This window comes from Schistocerca cancellata, chromosome 2 (genome assembly GCF_023864275.1).
Source record: "Schistocerca cancellata isolate TAMUIC-IGC-003103 chromosome 2, iqSchCanc2.1, whole genome shotgun sequence".
NCBI classification, from domain to species: domain Eukaryota; kingdom Metazoa; phylum Arthropoda; class Insecta; order Orthoptera; family Acrididae; genus Schistocerca; species Schistocerca cancellata.
This window is the reverse complement of record NC_064627.1, coordinates 872,110,327-872,131,385: the sequence shown is the minus strand read 5'-3', so window position 1 is coordinate 872,131,385 and position 21,059 is coordinate 872,110,327. Positions and strand designations below refer to the sequence as shown.

The following is a 21,059-nucleotide window of genomic DNA, read 5'->3' as shown; positions in this document are numbered from 1 at the left end:
CACTTAATTTGCTTAGTAGCAGATGATATAGATGCAAGATTTTTGTACATACTTGCATTAATGTTTTACTCTTGACAGAATTCTTTGCTGCAATTTGTTTATGTTTCTTTCCATCCATGTGGAGCAGAAATTCACTTGCACTGTAGAAACAATGATAAAGTAGGAATGATTTTAATTTTTTATTAAATACAGTCAGGGACTTACTGTTTTTTTATTTCTGATGGCAGGCTATTGTATATTTTAATGCCTTTGTTGAAGGGAGAGTTTTTAAAGGCAGAGGTGCGCATTTCTTTAACATGGAGTTTCATTTTCTGTCTAGTACCGTAGTCATGGACATTTACATTTTTATTAAATGTTGTGATATTACTTTTTACCAATTTGCATAGTTCTAGTATATACAGGCTGCCAAGGGGTAGGATGAGCAACTTTTGGAAGAGAGGTCTGCAGCTAGTGTGTACCTTAACTCATTCCAACATCCCTAACATTTGCCTTCACAACGGAGTCTACAGAATGTGATAAATATGAATTGCTCAAGTCAAGACTGTCATAGATATGCAACACTATTATGCTTTGTAATTTATTTAGACTTAAGCATTAAACATAATAAGGTACCCATGAAATAATGATGCAGTGATTTTACATTTTATTTACTAGGCTTTCAATAATTTTTCAGCTTTGCGAGTAAATAACGGAAGTCTGAGTCTGCTCATTCACTATTTCATTTCAGGCTGGTACTTCATCCATTCATTCCATCTTTGAATCCTTTGTGCCAGCTTCTTGCATTTCTTGGTAAACAGTTTACAAAGTACTTTGCTATGTATCTGTCACTGATATCCTGTGTAACGACCAATACTTTCTCCTCTGTCATTTTGGTGCCTTTTGATCATGTTACTTTGTCTATGTAGAGCTTTTTTGCTTTGCTGTTTCGATACTGAAAATTTTTCATGCCACTTATAGAAAAGAATTCTCAAGCATCCAACACAATCAGTCACTGTTACATTTCCACATTAATACATCTCATGTAGCAGCAGGAAGATAATAGGAAATTAATAGATCTAAGATATTACATAGAGAAGAGTATGGAGTTTTTATGTTGATCTATGAAGCTCATGAATGTATCTGAGAAAGCCATATGCACAAAAAATGAGCATTAGGCAGAGCCATATCATTTATGGCTGAATTATATAATTGTTGGGTCATAGGCAACTCCATTTGAAATGTTAATGATTAAAAAGTATTAAAACTGAAAGAAAAATGCAGTTAAAACACATTATAAAAATGAAGAACTCTTTACAAGATACAGAGAAAGGAGAAAAGGTGTAATGTCCTGCAGTGAAGAAAGATTTGTATATCGATGAAAGCACATAACAGGAGAGCAGAGAAATGAAAAACAGATGCTGAAAGTATGATTATCCCTTCAAAAGCACGATCCAAGTGATCATTCTAGCAAGTGAAAACAGTTTTTCAGACAAATACTAAATTCCATTTAACACTTCTGTTTCTGCCCAGTTTGCCTTCCATACTGGTACTGACCTTACGTGTCATCCTACTACCTCGTGCTTCTCATTGCTTTCATACATCTATTTTCCACTGTTCTCAGTTACCTCACTGCGAACCAGCTTGTCTCGTTAAGACTACATTCTTTTCATTGTTTTGCATACTGTATTTCAATGTGCTAATGGAATTAATGACATACAAAAGTGATAGACTGATTCTTGTGTAATCAGAGTAGTTAAATATTTGCTTCAGAACTTCAGAGAAACTTACAAAATGTAGATGATAAAATGAAGTTATCTCCAGTTTGACAACATCTGCAGAAATTAACTTTCCATCTCTACCTTGGCAAAATCTGTAGAAATTATTACCACTAATATGACTGCATTAATTTACTGGTCTCTCTCAGCTTCTAACATACCTCTTTCTTTCATGCATTCCTTATCTATAATTTGATTCACTTAAGTAATGTAAGGAGTAAAGGTAAGCAACTCACTGTGTAGTTCAGGCACTTGGTAGTCGATAGAGACATAAGCAAGACTGAAAATATTGCTAAGCTTTCGGATGATGTCCTTCTTCAGAACTAACTGGTACCAAAAACACACACACACACACACACACACACAGACCTGTGTGGCTACATTGTTCCAGCTGTGTTCATTGTTGCAGCACTGCAATTTACATTTTGCTATCACTTTACTCTACTATTCTGCCACTTAGATCTTTACCCCTTGCGTCTTTCTTAAGAAAATAACAGATCTTCCTCCTCACCCAGAATGGTGCCCCTATTCTTATTACCCCCTGTCTAATCTTCTCTTATACTCTTCTCCCCCCCCACCCCCCCCCCACCCCCACCCCCCATGCTTTTCAGTTCCGTTTTCACTTTACTTCTCTCTATAAATCTTCTTACAACTAAAATGTTACATGGGATATTACAGTCTGTATATCATCTTGTATATAATCTTTTACATGTACCTCTATACTCCACAAGCCAACTTACAGGGTGTGATGGAGAATACATCCACTACCACTATCATTTTCCCCCTTCCCTGTTCCATTTCTGGGAAGAACAACTTTCTACAAGTTCCACATCAGTTCTAGTTTTTCTTATGTTCTAGCTGCCATCAGTTCTGAAACACCATCACCTTTCTTCTGCTCCCAGGATTACCCACTTTTGGAATCATTTCAAATTCTGGTTTATCACCTTACCAGAAACATTGTGTTAAAGTAAAATCCCTTTTTTGCACTTGTAGATTGATGTAATATATGTTTTTACAGGATCATTGAAAAAAATGGAGGGAAAGCACCTTTAACTTACCACCAGTTTCAAAATATAGTGGCTTCCATGGACTCACCACCTCCAGCTGAACCCAGTATCACACCAGCATGTGTGAAAGATAAATTTACCCCTATTTCTGATGACCATGACGAACGATTTGGTGTTCCTACCTTAGAGGAATTAGGTAACATTGTTATTAAAGTTTTAATTGTTACAGTAAATTGGCTAAGTACCTTAAATGTGTTTTTTTTCTTTACTCTGCAGAATTGGCATGCAAGTTATAATGAAGGCACTGAACAATGGATATATATATATATATATAATCTTTTACGTGTGTGTGTGTGTGTGTGTGTGTGTGTGTGTGTGTGTGTGTGTGCGCATGCATGGAAGGGGGGGGCATGTGGTAGCCCCAGTATTTCTTCTTACCATTGTCTCAACTCAGTCATCCATAAACTGATAAAAAAGAGACTTATCTTTTCGATCTTCTCGTATGTTGAATGCCAGTAAAACTTTTTTTGTTCAGACCTCTTTTACATTTCTAGTTAAGAATATGATAGAACATGTGTGTGGTGTTTTTAATGTTCAAACATGTATTTGAGGCCTTTGCATTTTTCATGTGTTAGTTTGTGCTTTGTGTTGGAATGTTTGGATGATGATGCATGGATGGTTTGCTAGATTTTCAGTCATGTAAAACTGTTACTATCCCTATTAATGAGCTATTCATTATGAAAGCAAGGATTGAATATTGACAACATGTGCAACAAAGAAGAGCACTGCAGGGAAATAACTTGGACATTACTGACTGGCACACAAATTAAAAACATTATTGAACCAATACCAGAGAAGGAAAGTTGCTACTCACCATATAGCGGAGATGCTGAGTTGCGACAGGCACAACAAAAAGATTCACACAATTGTAGCTTTCAACCATAAAGGCCTTTGTCAGCTGTAGACACACATACACATATGCACACACACACACTCGTGCAAACGCAACTTTCACACATGTCTGCAGTCTCAAAGAGCTGAAACCACACTGCGAGCAGCAGCACCAGTGCATGATGGAAGTGGCGAATGGGTAGAGGTTAGGAGGAGGCTGGGGCGGGGAGGGGGAGGGATAGTATGGTGGGAGTAGCAGACAGTGAAGTGTTGCAGTTTAGATGGAGGGCAGGAGAGAATGTGCGGAGGAGGGAGGTGGTAAGTAGTGGAAAGGAGAGAAATTAAAAGACTGGGTGTGGCGGTGAAATGACGGCTGTGTAGTGTTGGAATGGGAACAGGGAGGGGGCTGGATGGGTGAGGACAGTGACTAATGAAGGTTGAGGCCAGGAGGGTTACGGGAATGTAGGATGTATTGCAGGGAAAGTTCCCACCTGTGCAATTCAGAAAAGCTGGTGTTGGTGGGAAGGATCCATATGGCACAGGCTGTGAAGCAGTCATTGAGATGAGGGATATCATGTTTGGAACATTGAGATGAGGGATATCATGTTTGTGTGAATCTTTTTGTTGTGCGTATCGCGGCTCAGCATCTCCGCTATATGGTGAGTAGCAACTTTCCTTCTCTGGTATTGTTACATTCCATCCTCAATTTTCCATTGTTTGACATTATTGAACCAGATTTTTAAAAAGTAACTGAGTCATTAAAGAAAAGAAATGAAACAAGAAAGAAGAGGATTAGGATGCGTAGACATTACTGAAACCTATTCAGATGCTAGTCAGAAGGTAATTGGAAATGTTTGGCTGTAACAAGGACTAACTGCTGAGATTAAGATTCCAAACTAATGCCTTTAATGGACTACAGATACTTTCAAGATGTGAAGTAAAACAATTACATTGTTGTGCAGAATCTTTCTACGACTGACCTAGTCAGGTTTATCAGGTACTGCAAGTGTGGTCTTAGGATGTAATACTGCTGTTCATTGCATGACAAGTAGCAATATTCACTGTAAACAAATTTCTGTTGGTACAAATGTTGATAACTGTTGTATTCAAATGATAAGCTATAAGCAGAAGCTTTTTAATGAAACTAATTGAGACAGAAGCAACCATTTTTTAACAATTTGTTATGTGCACAACTAATTTATGGGAGTTTAACAACAGTTAATTATTAATGCCATCTTTAAAAACAATTTGTCTTCGATAGTGTATAAGCTAGTCCATTTCACACCTATGAAGATTCTCTTTCATGAATGTATGGAACATGAAGTATGGACAAATGGATGAATGAATTAATTAATTAACCATGCTCAGTACCTCAGTTTCTACAAGAGTGCTTGGAGTCGAGCAGTAGGAAATTCTAAAGCAATTGCTCTCATTGTGTGATGAAGACAACTAAATCAGCTATCAAAATATTGTGGAATCAACTGGAATCTTCAACATTGCTAGAAAAGCAAATATACAGGGTAACTTTTGAATGTGTTAAGGAAAATTTAATTCCATACAGGTAATGCTGAAAGGAATTGAAAAATTATATACCGCAGTTCACAAACACTAACATTTACATTTGTTGTTTTTCTGTAGCTTGAAAGCAACAAGTTGGATCAATGGAAAACTAAATATTTTGTTTCTAAAATGAGCATAATATAAAGAGTTCGTGAAGCTCATTCATGTAAATGAACCATTGGTTGCATGATACAAGAAAACTTTCAGTAGTGATTCAAGTGAAAGAGTGTCATTACTGTGGAAACTTTTATTACTGCATGACACAGCCAGAAGAACTACTTTCTGAGTGCCATGAATGAATGTGGCATACTTTTCCTTATGTGTATTTGTTACATATTGTCAACTCATCCAAGGAGTGTCCTACACAGCTGCTTGTTACAGTAACATCACCCTGGTGCCTGATGTGACCACAGGCAGTTTCTGAAGGTTGTTCCTATAAACAAAAACTTTGATATTAATTATTGACTAAACCATAGGCCAAACAAAAACTGGAAGAGGAATATTTTTTTGCAAATTAAGTGCACTTCTACAAGTGACACTCCTGTATGCATCAAAAAGTCACCCTGGAAAGGAATATCAACAATATTATGAAAAGGATAGATTGCTACTCACCCTAAAGATGACATGTTAAGTTGCAAATAGTCACAACAAAAAGACTGTTAGACACTGAGCTTTCGGCCAAAGCCTTCTCCAGAAAGCAAACCACAGGTAAGCACATCGCATGCCTGCATAACCACTACCTCTGGCCACTCGGGGCGGATCTGTCTGAAGCGGCCAGAGACATCAGTCATATCTGCATGAGGTGTGCTTGTTTGTGTGAATGTGTATGTGTTTCCCTTTATGAAGAAGGCTTTGGCTGAAAGCTCAATGTGTAACAGTCTTTTTGGTGTACCTGTCTGCAGCTCAGTGTGTCATCATTATGGTGAGTAGCAGTCGATCCTTTTCACATTATTGTTAAGAAGTCGCCCCGTATATTTTCTAGAGTAAGCATTGTCGAAAGAATTTAAGATGTTGTAGACCTGTTTCTGAGGATTTTGTAGTAGCTTTGGGCTATTGCATGGGACTGTATGACAGTGAATCATGGCAGTGAATACGGAGACGCACTTACCTTGAGGAATGGTACCTACGAGTGTGGATGGAGATGTGCAAGTAAGTAGTTCGTTCTGGGTCATGAGACCCCAAATGGTGGAAGTGTCACTGTTTCCTTGCCCGTGAGTCCATTCTGCTTCTCTCTTTATAGTGTCAAGACAAAGTGAACAGCTCCCTTGCCTGGCCTCTAGATTTGAGGAGTGAGCTGGTAGGAGTAGAAGACCATTGGTCTGTTACATCTTGGGACTGCTGGGAAACCATATAAAAAGAGGGAGAGGACAGTATTTCAACATGTAATTTCTTGCTTATTGATTTGATGTATTATTCTTTTTTTGTTTTATTTACTCTTATTCACTTCTTTGTTGGGAGGTTGGTAGAGGAAACATGAATAATTCCATTAGAAGTTAGTATTCATGCAATATAATGGATGTTAATTAGTCACTTTGAGCATTAAATTTATTGTGCATTGTGGGAAAATTATTCCATGCAGATATCACACATCATTTTTAGAAAACTTACAAAATCTGCTATGATACAAAGTGGTGTTACAGTACTCATTTAAATGCAAGAACTGTTTTTGTTTCCCAGTTGGAAACTTGAAGGTATAATGTAAATTTTATATTTATTATAATAATTTAGTGGAGATGTTGAGTTACAGGGAGGCACAACAAAAACAAGTGAACTTTTGGCCAAAAAGGCCTTCTTGTAAAGAAGGCAACATGCATGTGTGTGTGTGTGTGTGTGTGTGTGTGTGTGTGTGTGTGTGTGTGTGTGTGTGAATGTTTTGTCTATTTTAGAAGAATTACTTTTGGACAAAAGATCACATGTTTGGCAGTCTTTTTGTTGCACCTGTCTGTGACTCAACACCTCACCAAGCAGGGTAGCACAGTGGTTAGCACATTGGACTTGAATTTGGGAGGACAGTAGTTCAAACCTGCATCCAGCCATCCTGATTTAGGTTTTCCGTGATTTCCCTAAACACCTTAAGGCAATTTCCAGGATGGTTCCTTCAAAAGGGTACACCTGCTTTCCTTCTCCATCCTTCCCTAATCTGAGCTTGTGCTCCATCTCTTATGGCCTCATTGTCAATGGCGCATTAAACACTAATCTCCTTCTCCTCTTTCCTTTCTCCGCAACATCTCCACATGGTGAGCAACAATCTGTTCTTTTCATAATATCATCAGTAATCCATCCTGGATTTTATATTGTTTGTCATAATAATGTATTTTACACTATTAATTATTTCTTTTTTTCTATATTAGGTTTTGATACTGATGGCTTGATGCCTCCTGTGTGGCAGGGAGGAGAATCTGAGGCACTTGCGAGGCTGGAAAGGCACCTCGAAAGAAAGGCATGGGTGGCATCCTTTGGAAGACCAAGAATGACATCACAGTCATTGCTTGCCAGTCAGACAGGTCTCAGTCCGTATTTAAGATTTGGCTGTTTGTCTACAAGGCTTTTCTATTACCAGCTTACTGATCTTTATAAAAAGGTAAGCACATAGTGGTAGTTCCAATTTGTACAGTTATTATTTGTTGTTTCTTAGACATTGGTTATAGCTTCTGAGTAAGGCTTTTTTATTCTAATTGCTTAATCAGGGCTCTGTTGACAGTGTTTGTGACATATTATATATGATTTGAACTGAGAAATTGTTTTAACCATTAGCTAACTGACACATTAGCTGATAGTTAAATGTGAACTCAGGTACAATATTAAAATTTTTCCAGTTTAATGGTGTTTCAGAGTCAAATGCAAAATAGTTTTTATAACAATTGTGCAAAAAATTGGATAGTTGTTTCAGTGTGCATTCTTTCATAACTTTTTAAATATTTTCTCAGAGATGTTATTGTTTATTCAATGTGTTCCAGATAAAAAAGGCATGCCCGCCTCTTTCTTTACATGGACAGCTGTTATGGCGGGAATTTTTTTACTGTGCAGCAACAAAAAATCCATATTTTGATAAAATGTATGGAAACCCAATATGTGTACAAATTCCATGGGACAGGAATCCAGAAGCACTTGCCAAGTGGGCCACAGTAAGCATTGTTTTACTATTTATTTGCCTTTCTGTACATTTGTAAATCTACATTGGACTTTCTTTCCAAATGTGTGGTACCACACCTTCTTTAGATTAATATGTCATCATATTTATCATCTGCAAATTTGAGCACATTTGTGAATGACTTTGTACCCTGAAAGTACCTACAATATGCTGTGCTTATAGATCTTATGAGGGGTCTTAGTAGGGAGTAAAATCATAAATTTCCTGTGGCTTATAGATGAAAAAGCATGGCTAAGCAGAATGCAGAATATGTTGAGTGAGATCAAGATTACAAGAAGCCTGGCTAAATGATTAAAAGTACTAATTATCTCATGGACAATTAGATAGGTTACCATGTTTTTTCTGCACTGGCAAACTTCATGAATGACTAATGGGTAACCTCACAAGGGTATGGTCAGACTTGTCATGTCAACCTATTCGATTTCTTTCCCACTGTTCACTACCTTCCAAAATTGCTCTCTACAAAATTTCAGCTGCCAACATGAACTGCAAGTTATCAGTAGTAATTATGAAGTAAGACACTTTTTGCATTGTTTCCACACTTGAAACTGCCTGGTGTACAATCCTGAATTTTCTCACTGCACAATGCAGGATTCTTTTGCATCTGCTTTCTTTGGTTTTTGAGCCAAGTGCTGAAACTCTATCTAAAGGTGACCACATAATTTAATATTTACAAAGAAATAAAACTTTCCTTTTATCAATAAATTTTTTTTCTTCCAAATTGGTAATGAGCATACACAACTTCAGAGCACTTCTTATATTGCTGCTGAATGGGTTGCTGGAAATGAACAGTTCACTTGTTGTTCAACAAACAATATTTGATATGTTTTGGGCGTAGACCATCTTTAAAATGCCAGCCAAGTAAAATACAAATTCATGAAAGCACAAGCCTACCATTCAATAACCATTAAGAGTACAGATGTTACAAAAACCTTTAAAAATAAAAACACATATCATACAAAATGTCTTCATACAAAGTATAGCATCACATTTGTATGCCCTCACCATCAGCTGCTCAACTAATGATGAGTCACTGTTACAAAGGATAACTATCAAAACATGCCAGAAGAGGGCCTGGTTGTATGATAGCAGTGGTGTTAAAAGCACTCATAGAGATAACTGAGAAAATTGATACCAAAACAGTACTTGAAAATTATAAAGAAAATATGGATAGAGACCTATATGTAAAATTAAATGCAATAATTCAAATTGTACCTATAAAAATACAATTATACAAGGGATATCGGGAAAGTAGTGTTACAAGATTTTTCACATGTACACAAATGCATATATTTCAATTAAACATATTGGAGCAGTAGCATAGGTATTACATCATCTTTTCACATAATCACCATTCATACTTTTTGCCAACTGCAGGATGAGCTTCTTATTTCCTGCTTTGTAAATATCTCCCACCAACTCTACTTTGATTTGCACCTCCTCATTGTGGGAAAAGTATTTTCCACCCACATATTCCTTCAATTTAGGAAATAAATGATAGTTGCTAGGTGCAAGATCAGGACTGTGATTGGAGTGGTTTAAAAGATTTCAATGAAATGAAATCAGCAACTCTTAAGTTGCTTGATTGGAAGGCTGCCTAGCATTTTCATGAAGGAGGCAGACTCCCTTCATCAGCATTTCACACTGTTTTCTCTGTATGGCTCTGCAGAGTTCCTTAAAGGTCTCACCATATCATGCAGAGTTGACTGTTTCACCTCTTGGGAAGAATTTGACGTGCAGAACCCCTTTTCTGTCCCAGAGATTGGTAGCCATTACTTTTTGAACTGATTGCTGACTTCTGAAGTTTTTTTGTTGAAGGGGGTTGAGTGCAGCATCACTGCTTTGATTGCTGCTTGTTCTCTGAGATATGTTAGTGAACTCATGTTTCATCCCACATCACTATGGAGCTGAGAAAAGTCTCGTTGTCACTTGCAAAATGACCAAGAAACTCTCACACGCATCCTAGACTTCGTTGACTTTGTGTTCTGCAGTAAGCATATTCGGAACTCATCGCTCACAGAGCTCATGATATTCTAGTCGATCAATCATGATTCCATGAGAAATGGTTCAAGAAACTTCAGGACACAGTTCATGCAGGTCATCAGTGATCATGTGGTGATCAAAACAAATATGCTTTTCACATTTTGCACCAGTTCATTATTCACCATGGTCGGGCATCTACTTCTCTCTTCATCATGAATTTCTGTTCTTCCAAGAAAGTGAAATGCTGTACCCATTTGGTCACATGTTGCCATGACATAGTACCCTCCCCATTCACTGACACAAAATTGTGATGAATCACCGTGGCACTCATGCACTTCACATTCAAGTAGCATATTACAGAACACACTTAGCATTTGGTGGGAGACAGAATGAAAGCACTCATTTTTAACCATCACCACAGTGAGAATCAGAACGCTCTTGATGACCCTTATATACATTCATTTCAGTGTACTCTACCATACACAACAGTGGCACCAACTATGAAAAATTCAATTCCCTGGTAGAGAAAAGGGCCTTGTAACCTTACTTTCTGGTTATCTCTCATAAATTGTATATTTCATTTGATGAGCAGTGGGGAAGGGGATTAAAGGAGAACAGGAGGGGGAGGGCAGGTGCATCATAGTGGAATTCCTAAGGGTAAGGACCAATAACATTAAAAAAAATGCATACTCATGAGTGGGTATGAGGAGAAGGGGACATATCAGGGATGGGGAGAAGCATCTTTATTAAAATTAATGTAGCCACTGCACCAATATAAACAATGAAATATCAAGGAATTTAGGAATTTACAAGCAATACATGGATTACAAATGTCATTAAACATCATTGCACCATTGAAGCAAAATATAATATACAAACTAAAAAGTATTTATAAATTTGTTTACAAATTTTGATAGTTACTGTTTATAATGGCTACAAACAAATACTAATCGTACGTGGTTGCACCTGTTCTATAGCTATCTGTATCGCAGAGGCACACAAGTCATCCCACGTCGCCATTGTTCATGGTTTGTGGGGACTGCTTATATAACAATATGTATTAATATCCATTGTAAGAGAATATGCAGGAACTTCTGATGTTTCTTAACAAAACATCTCTGATCACAATCATGAATCCTGAAGCTGATGAAATACATTCACATCTCCCAGATCATAACACAAAATACAAAATATCTTCCTGTTAAAAGAAGTGTCCTATAGTGAAATACAATTTACAGCAACCTGCCTAACTACATAAAACTGGAGAAAAATGAAATCCTTTTTAAAAACAGTCATAAGTTATTTCTGCTGAACTAAAGTTTTTAATTTGTAATTGACTGCCCTGTCAGATGAAATGGAAATTCATGATGTAGAATTCTGGTAGGCCTACTTTGTATCATGCTTGTGTGTGTGTGTGTGTGTGTGTGTGTGTGTGTGTCTGTGTATTCAGATCAAAGTGAAGAAATGCTTAAAGACTATGACCATCATCATCTTATTTTGTGCTCTTTCACTGTAGGCTACAGTGCTTCTTCTGTATCTAATAAGATTGCTTATATTCTATCCAGGATGACACATTATTGGAAAAACTGCAAGCAAAAATATTTTGTCATGTGCTACATGTTACACTTTTGTGAAATAATTATTATTTAATATTTCAGGGCCAAACAGGTTATCCGTGGATTGATGCTATAATGATACAGTTGCGTGAAGAAGGTTGGATACATTATTTAGCTAGGCATGCTGTGGCGTGTTTCCTTACACGAGGAGATTTGTGGATTTCATGGGAAGAAGGCATGAAGGTATGTATTTCAAAACAATAGTTGTTATAACTGATGTTCAGTTCTGGGAGAAAAAGAGGGCATAAAAATTGGATTTATAGAGGAAAAATTGTTTAGAATGTGAGATAAACCTCACATTTTCACTGAATTTCTTAATAAGTCAGTGCTGTTTCATTCATGTAATATCTAATTGGTCATTGTTGTTGTGGTCTTCAGTCCTGAGACTGGTTTGATGCAGCTCTCCATGCTACTCTATCCTGTGCAAGCTTCTTCATCTCCCAGTACCTACTGCAACCTACATCCTTCTGAACCTGCTTAGTGTATTCATCTCTTGGTCTCCCCCTACGATTTTTGCCCTCCACGCTGCCCTCCAATACTAAATTGGTGATCCCTTGATGCTTCAGAACATGTCCTACCAACCAATCCCTTCTTCTCGTCAAGTTGTGCCACAAACTTCTCTTCTCCCCAATCCTATTCAATACTTCCTCATTAGTTATGTGATCTACCCATCTAATCTTCAGCATTCTTCTGTAGCACCACATTTCGAAAGCTTCTATTCTCTTCTTGTCCAAACTATTTACCGTCCATGTTTCACTTCCATACATGGCTACACTCCATACAAATACTTTCAGAAATGACTTCCTGACACTTAAATCTATACTCGATGTTAACAAATTTCTCTTCTTCAGAAACGCTTTCCTTGCCATTGCCAGTCTACATTTTATATCCTCTCTACTCCGACCATCATCAGTTATTTTGCTCCCCAAATAGCAAAACTCCTTTACTACTTTAAGTGTCTCATTTCCTAATTTAATACCCTCAACATCACCCGACTTAATTCGACTACATTCCATTATCCTCGATTTGCTTTTGTTGATGTTCATCTTATATCCTCCCTTCAAGACACCATCCATTCCGTTCAACTGCTCTTCCAAGTCCTTTGCTGTCTCTGACAGAATTACAATGTCATCGGCGAACCTCAAAGTTTTTATTTCTTCTCCATGGATTTTAATACCTACTCCGAATTTTTCTTTTGTTTCCTTTACTGCTTGCTCAATATACAGATTGAATAACATCGGGGAGAGGCTACAACCCTGTCTTACTCCCTTCCCAACCACTGCTTCCCTTTCATGTCCCTCGACTCTTATAACTGCCATCTGGTTTCTGTACAAATTGTAAATAGCCTTTCGCTCCCTGTATTTTACCCCTGCTACCTTTAGAATTTGAAAGAGAGTATTCCAGTCAACATTGTCAAAAGCTTTCCCTAAGTCTACAAATGCTAGAAATGTAGGTTTGCCTTTCCTTAATCTTTCTTCTAAGATAAGTCGTAAGGTCAATATTGCCTCACTCGTTCCAGTATTTCTACGGAATCCAAACTGATCTTCCCCGAGGTCGGCTTCTACTAGTTTTTCCATTCGTCTGTAAAGAATTCGTGTTAGTATTTTGCAGCTGTGGCTTATTAAACTGATTGTTCGGTAATTTTCACATCTGTCAACACCTCCTTTCTTTGGGATTGGAATTATTATATTCTTCTTGAAGTCTGAGGGTATTTCACCTGTTTCATACATCTTGCTCACCAGATGGTAGAGTTTTGTCAGGACTGGCTCTCCCAAGGCCGTCAGTAGTTCCAATGGAATGTTGTCTACTCCGGGGGCCTTGTTTCGACTCAGGCCTTTTAGTGCTCTGTCAAACTCTTCACGCAGTATCGTATCTCCCATTTCCTCTTCATCTACATTCTCTTCCATTTCCATAATATTGTCCTCAAGTACGTCACCCTTGTATAGACCCTCTGTATACTCCTTCCACCTTTCTGCTTTCCCTTCTTTACTTAGAACTGGGTTTCCATCTGAGCTCTTGATGTTCATACAAGTGGTTCTCTTATCTCCAAAGGTCTCTTTAATTTTCCTGTAGGCAGTGTCTATCTTACCCCTTGTGAGATAAGCCTCTACATCCTTACATTTGTCCTCTAGCCATCCCTGCTTAGCCATTTTGCACTTCCTGTCGATCTCATTTTTGAGACGTTTGTATTCCTTTTTGCCTGCTTCATTTACTGCATTTTTATATTTTCTCCTTTCATCAATTAAATTCAATATTTCTTCTGTTACCCAAGGATTTCTACTAGCCCTCGTCTTTTTACCTACTTGATCCTCTGCTGCCTTCACTACTTCATCCCTCAAAGCTACCCATTCTTCTTCTACTGTATTTCTTTCCCCCATTCCTGTCAATTGTTCCCTTATGCTCTCCCGGAAACTCTGTACAACCTCTGGTTCTTTCAGTTTATCCAGGTCCCATCTCCTTAAATTCCCACCTTTTTGCAGTTTCTTCAGTTTTAATCTACAGGTCATAACCAATAGATTGTGGTCAGAGTCCACATCTGCCCCTGGAAATGTCTTACTATTTAAAACCTGGTTCCTAAATCTCTGTCTTACCATTATATAATCTATCTGATACCTTTTAGCATCTCCAGGGTTCTTCCATGTATACAACCTTCTATCACGATTCTTAAACCAAGTGTTGGCTATGATTAAGTTGTGCTCTGTGCAAAATTCTACCAGGCAGCTTCTTCTTTCATTTCTTAGCCCCAATCCATATTCACCTACTATGTTTCCTTCTCTCCCTTTTCCTACACTCAAATTCCAGTCACCCATAACTATTAAATTTTTGTCTCCCTTCACTATCTGAATGATTTCTTTTATTTCATCATACATTTCGTCAATTCCTTCGTCATCTGCAGAGCTAGTTGGCATATAAACTTGTACTATTGTAGTAGGTGTGGGCTTCGTATCTATCTTGGCCACAATAATGCGTTCATGGTCATTAAATGCATTCATGGTCATTAAATTCAATAAATTCTTCCCACCAACAGATGAGAACACAGGGACAAAAAAGGCACCACTGAAAGCAGTTTCATTGGAATTACTTTGACAGGCATTGCATATTTCACCAGTAGACATCAGTTTTGCCAAATCAATTGTAAAAGACATCACAAAAATCATTAGGTTTCTCAAAAGGAGTCTTTCTTCTGGCTATGATAGTATTTCAGTTAAAGAATTAAAATATTGTGCTAACTTGGTTGTGCCACCCTTGAGTTTTGCTTTGAAACTAGTTGATGAATTGATGTACATTTCCTGAAACTCTGGACAGAATCGTATCTTAACAAGGGAAAATGAAGCTTCACATTAACATATGATACCACCACTGTAACCTTTGGTGCTTGGTCCACTCCTGTTCTTGACATATGTAAATGACTTATCTGGGATATCAGAGAATTCTGAAAAAAATATTTTGTTTGTTGAGGGCAATTATTATTCAATTAAAAAATAAATAAATAAATAAATTTACTGGTTCAAGAAATAAACATCAATAGGCATACACTAGATGAGGCTCCATATGTGAAGTTACTAAGCCTTTTAATATATGATATCTCTCATAGCTGCGACATATGTAACATTCTTGTCTTTATTTTTCTTGTCAAGAATTCTTTATTATCAGTTAGGTGCACACAATAGCATCTCATTTTCATTTGCCTTGAAATAAATGAAAAGAGGGAGAGGCAGATGTTATTTGTCTTTGATGGCACAAACAAAGGGATAAATCAAGCAATGGAAAATCCAGGATGGAATGTAACAATACCAGAGAAGGAAAGTTGTTACTCACCATATAGCGAAGATGCTGAGTCACGATAGGCACAATAAAAAGAGTCACACAGTTAAAGCTTTCGGCCATTAAAGCCTTCGTCAGCAGTAGACACAAGTACACACCCCCACGCGCGCCCCCCTCCCCTCCCACATATATATATATATATATATATATATATATATAGAGGGAAACATTCCACGTGGGAAAAATATATCTAAAAAGAAAGATGATGAGACTTACCAAACAAAAGCGCTGGCAGGTCGATAGACACACAAACATACACACAAAATTCTAGCTTTCGCAACCAACGGTTGCCTCGTCAGGAAAGAGGGAAGGAGAGGGAAAGATGAAAGGATTTGGGTTTTAAGGGAGAGGGTAAGGAGTCATTCAAATCCTGGGAGCGGAAAGACTTACCTTAGGGGGAAAAAAGGACAGGTATACGCTCGCACACACACCCATATCCAACCGCACATACACAGACACAAGCAGACATTTGTAAAGGCAAAGAGTTTCGGCAGAGATCTATAAAAAAAATTACTTTTTTCAAGGTGCAGAGGCCTCTGTATATGTCTGCTTGTGTCTGTATATGTGTGGATGGATATGTGTGTGTGTGCGAGTGTATACCCGTCCTTTTTTCCCCCTAAGGTAAGTCTTTCCGCTCCCGGGATTGGAATGACTCCTTACCCTCTCCCTTAAAACCCATATCCTTTCGTCTTTCCCTCTCCTTCCCTCTTTCCTGACGAGGCAACCGTGGGTTGTGGGTTGCGAAAGCTAGAATTTTGTGTATATGTTTGTGTTTGTTTGTGTGTCTATCAACATGCCAGCGCTTTCGTTTGGTAAGTCACATCATCTTTGTTTTATATATATATATATATATATATATATATATATATATATATATATATATATAGACACACACACATATCCATCCACACATACACAGACACAAGCAGACAAAATATATTTTTCCCACGTGGAATGTTTCCCTCTATTATATATGTATATATAATAGAGGGAAACATTCCACGTGGGAAAAATATATTTTGTCTGCTTGTGTCTGTGTATGTGTGGATGGATATGTGTGTGTGTGCAAGTGTATACCTGCCCTCTTTTCCCCCTAAGGTAAGTCTTTCCGCTCCCGGGATTGGAATGACTCCTTACCCTCTCCCTTAAAACCCATATCCTTTTGTCTTTCCTTCTCCTTCCCTCTTTCCTGACGAGGCAACCGTTGGTTGCGAAAGCTAGAATTTTGTGTGTATGTTTGTGTTTGTTTGTGTGTCTATCGACCTGCCAGCGCTTTTGTTTGGTAAGTCTCATCATCTTTCTTTTTAAATATATTTTTCCCACGTGGAATGTTTCCCTCTATTATATACCTAAAAACAAAGATGATGTGACTTACCAAATGAAAGTGCTGGCAGGTCGACAGACACACAAACGAACACAAACATACACACAAAATTCAAGCTTTCGCAACAAACTGTTGCCTCATCAGGAAAGAGGGAAGGAGAGGGAAAGACGAAAGGATGTGGGTTTTCGTCTTTCCCTCTCCTTCCCTCTTTCCTGATGAGGCAACAGTTTGTTGCGAAAGCTTGAATTTTGTGTGTATGTTTGTGTGTCTGTCGACCTGCCAGCACTTTCATTTGGTAAGTCACATCATCTTTGTTTTTATATATATATATATATATATATATATATATATATATATATATATATATATATATATATATATATTTATAATAGAAGGAAACATTCCACGAAGGAAAAATATATCTAAAAACAAAGATGATGTGACTTACCAAATGAAAGTGCTGGCAGGTCGACAGACACACAGACGAACACAAACATACACACAAAATTCAAGCTTTCGCAACAAACTGTTGCCTCATCAGGAAAGAGGGAAGGAGAGGGAAAGACGAAAGGATGTGGGTTTTAAGGGAGAGGGGAAGGAGTCATTCCAGTCCCGGGAGCGGAAAGACTTACCTTAAGGGGAAAAAAGGACGGGTACACACTCGCACACGCACACATATCCATCCACACATATACACACATATACTGTATATGTGTGGATGGATATGTGTGCGTGTGCGAGTGTGTACCCGTCCTTTTTTCCCCCTAAGGTAAGTCTTTCCGCTCCCTTAAAACCCACATCCTTTCGTCTTTCCCTCTCCTTCCCTCTTTCCTGATGAGGCAACAGTTTGTTGCGAAAGCTTGAATTTTGTGTGTATGTTTGTGTTCGTCTGTGTGTCTGTCGACCTGCCAGCACTTTCATTTGGTAAGTCACATCATCTTTGTTTTTAGATATATATATATATATATATATATATATATATATATATATATATATATATATATATATAGTTATAATAGAAGGAAACATTCCACGTAGGAAAAATATACCTAAAAACAAAGATGATGTGACTTACCAAATGAAAGTGCTGGCAGGTCGACAGACACACAAACGAACACACATATATATATATATATATATATATATATATATATATATATATATATATATATAAATGCAACTTGCACACACATCTGCAGTCTCAGAGAGCTGAGACCACAAAGGGATAAGTTAGCTAAAATTCTGAGTCCTGCCTGCTGTGCACTTAGAAATCCCTGTCATTGCATTGATCCAAAAACTGAATTGCTAGCCCAATTTGCATTTTTCCACTCATTAGTGTCTGTAACCTTATCTTCTGGGACAATTTGGTAAACTCTTAAAAGTACTGTATTCATTCTATGGTAATGTACAGTAAGAATATTGTGAAATTTTGATAACCAAACATCTTGTAGAAGCCTCTCCAATGACCTTGAGATTCTTACACTTGCATGCCAATACATACACTACAGGATGGTTTTTGTTATCAATAATAATAGTGAATTTAAGGTGAAATGTTGCAATTCACAACCACAACACTAAGAGTAAAATAATTTCTGTGTAGACTATGCACCCTTATTTACTGTTCACAACAGGATTTTATATTTTAGTACATGTCTAAACAGGTTGCAGTCAGATGTCAGGGATGAAATTGAAAATTGCCATATATTAAAATAACAAGATAAATGATTACATTATTAGTGCTTCCTTCTAAAATTTATCAGTATATCAAAACACAAGGAAGTAATTTTAATTTAACTCTAATGCTGGCATTAAACAGATCTTGACATATCCAGTATATTGACAGCTGATAGTGTTTTTTGTAAGGGTACAGAAATGCTGTTTTAAATATTCAATAAAAAAAAGCAGATAAAGCAATATAAGAAGAGGAACAGTGAGGTTTTTTTTTTTTTTTTTACTTCAAAGTAGCTCTTACACCTCTAAAATAATCTAGAATTAATTCCCATAGTTAGAAAATCAAGCACTAATCGTAATTTATTGATTGCATACTTTACAGCAGTAGTCTACAGAAGTTGCTGCTGTCTGTTAAGGTATAGCTTGACTCCTCCACATCTTAAACAACACTTCACTTTGGATCTGCAGAATGAAGAGTAAATCTAAATATATCAATTCTTGCATAAAATATGCACCCTTCATTTTGGTTTTTCTGATGTTTTCAACTTTCTCATAATCTCCTCACTATGATTTATGGAATATACAACATATTTACTGTGATCAAGACACATTTTTCTATGGTCAGTAATATCCACATTCTCTTGTTGGAAGGATTTAATGCATTACAGAATTATCTTATTGTACAGGTGTTTGATGAACTACTGCTTGATGCTGACTGGTCTGTTAATGCTGGAATGTGGATGTGGCTGTCTTGCTCATCCTTCTTTCAGCAGTTCTTCCATTGTTATTGTCCTGTCCGGTTTGGTCGCAAGGCAGATCCAAATGGGGACTTCATAAGGTATTGAAATATTATGATTATGACATAACATATCTTCGTATATTTGTTGTTAAAGTTGCATATGGACTGTATTTAAATGAATGTTGAATCATCTCCTAAAATCAATTTTTTTTCATGTTGCAAACAGGAAGTACCTGCCCATTTTGAAGAACTTTCCAACACGGTACATCCATGAACCTTGGAAAGCCCCTGAATCAGTACAGATAACAGCGAAGTGCATCATTGGGAAGGAGTTTCCTTTGCCTATAGTGGATCATCAATACGCAAGTCGAATAAACATAGAACGAATGAAGCAAGTGTATCAACAGTTAAGCAGATATCGAGGTCCAGGTGAGCTGTAATACCAGTTATAGTCTGTGAAGTAACTTTTAAATTTGGATCGGTATTTTACATAATGTTGTGCTTGATAAATGTGTAGCTCAATTTTAGTACTAGCTCCCACCACCCTAGCTGTCTGCATTTTTCCATGACATTATTATAAGTACAATATAGTGATGTATTCATTAGAAATCTGTAGATTTGTCTTTGAGTACAGGAAGGCCAGTTCAATTAGTAAGATAGTGTAAATAGTTATATCTTATATTTATAGTGCTGTATTTTCATAATTGGGTAGTAAATGGGAGAAAATTAACTTCTTTTTGTACATACTATCTCAAGTTGTATTTGAAATGTTTTGAGGTAAGCGATAATCATCTTAACTCAAGGTGACAGGGGGAAGGCTGTTGTCATCATTGGTGAAGAAGTGATTTACAGTCTGTGCAAAAAATGTTGTTTGTCACAGCTAAAATACACGTAATATTGAAGATATGCATATGAAGTGATCAGCTGTTGAATTGAATCAGTGTCAATGAACTGAACAACTCTATGAGAAATTTAGACAGTGTGAAACAGAAAGTGTTAGAGTGAAACTCAGATAAGTGACTGAAGATTAGACATACACTAGTATGAGAGTCTCGATCAAGTATTGTACTGTAGCATAGGAAACCAGCTTCTGAATCTTGTTTTCCTCAGCCTCTTCCTGCTCCTTCCTAGCTGGAACATTTTAGTTACATGGCATCCATTATGTACCATACAACTAAGACAAGGGAGAAGCAAAACTCAAGTTTTTTTAAAGAAATCCAGAACTGTGTTAGATCAGAGAAAATCATAGAAAGAACAATAATTTTCTTCATGTCTGTACCACAGCCATATATTTATTGAAGGATGTAGTTGTGGTTTCACCTCAGCTGTTGTTTATGTGTATTTACTTTATTTAATTTTGCACTATTGGCCAATTTGGCCTTACAGGTCATTCTTAATTGCTGTAGGTGCCAACATGTCATAATATATCTTATTATTTGGCAGTGGATATGGCAGTTCTGAAAGTGAGGACTATGTGCAAGTATCAAACCTAAAAGAGAAATTGACCGATCATGCAAAATTAAATAAATTAAATACGT

At 37.2% G+C, this 21,059-nt stretch overlaps 1 protein-coding gene across 5 annotated transcripts in view; it reads left to right on the top strand.

Annotated features, from left to right (window-relative positions):
• The window catches only part of LOC126162830 (cryptochrome-1-like), a 183,799-nt gene that overhangs the window by 109,246 nt on the left and 53,494 nt on the right, over positions 1-21,059 (top strand). For all 5 annotated transcript variants that reach the window (XR_007535120.1, XM_049919591.1, XM_049919592.1 and 2 more), the window contains exons 4-9: positions 2,773-2,957; positions 7,564-7,793; positions 8,170-8,337; positions 12,005-12,145; positions 19,469-19,620; positions 19,748-19,950. Coding sequence is in view for 4 of the 5 variants with exons in the window: in XM_049919591.1 (XP_049775548.1) it covers positions 2,773-2,957; positions 7,564-7,793; positions 8,170-8,337; positions 12,005-12,145; positions 19,469-19,620; positions 19,748-19,950 (1,079 nt within the window). In the remaining variant the exon portion in view is untranslated. The remainder of the gene's footprint in view (positions 1-2,772; positions 2,958-7,563; positions 7,794-8,169; positions 8,338-12,004; positions 12,146-19,468; positions 19,621-19,747; positions 19,951-21,059) is intronic.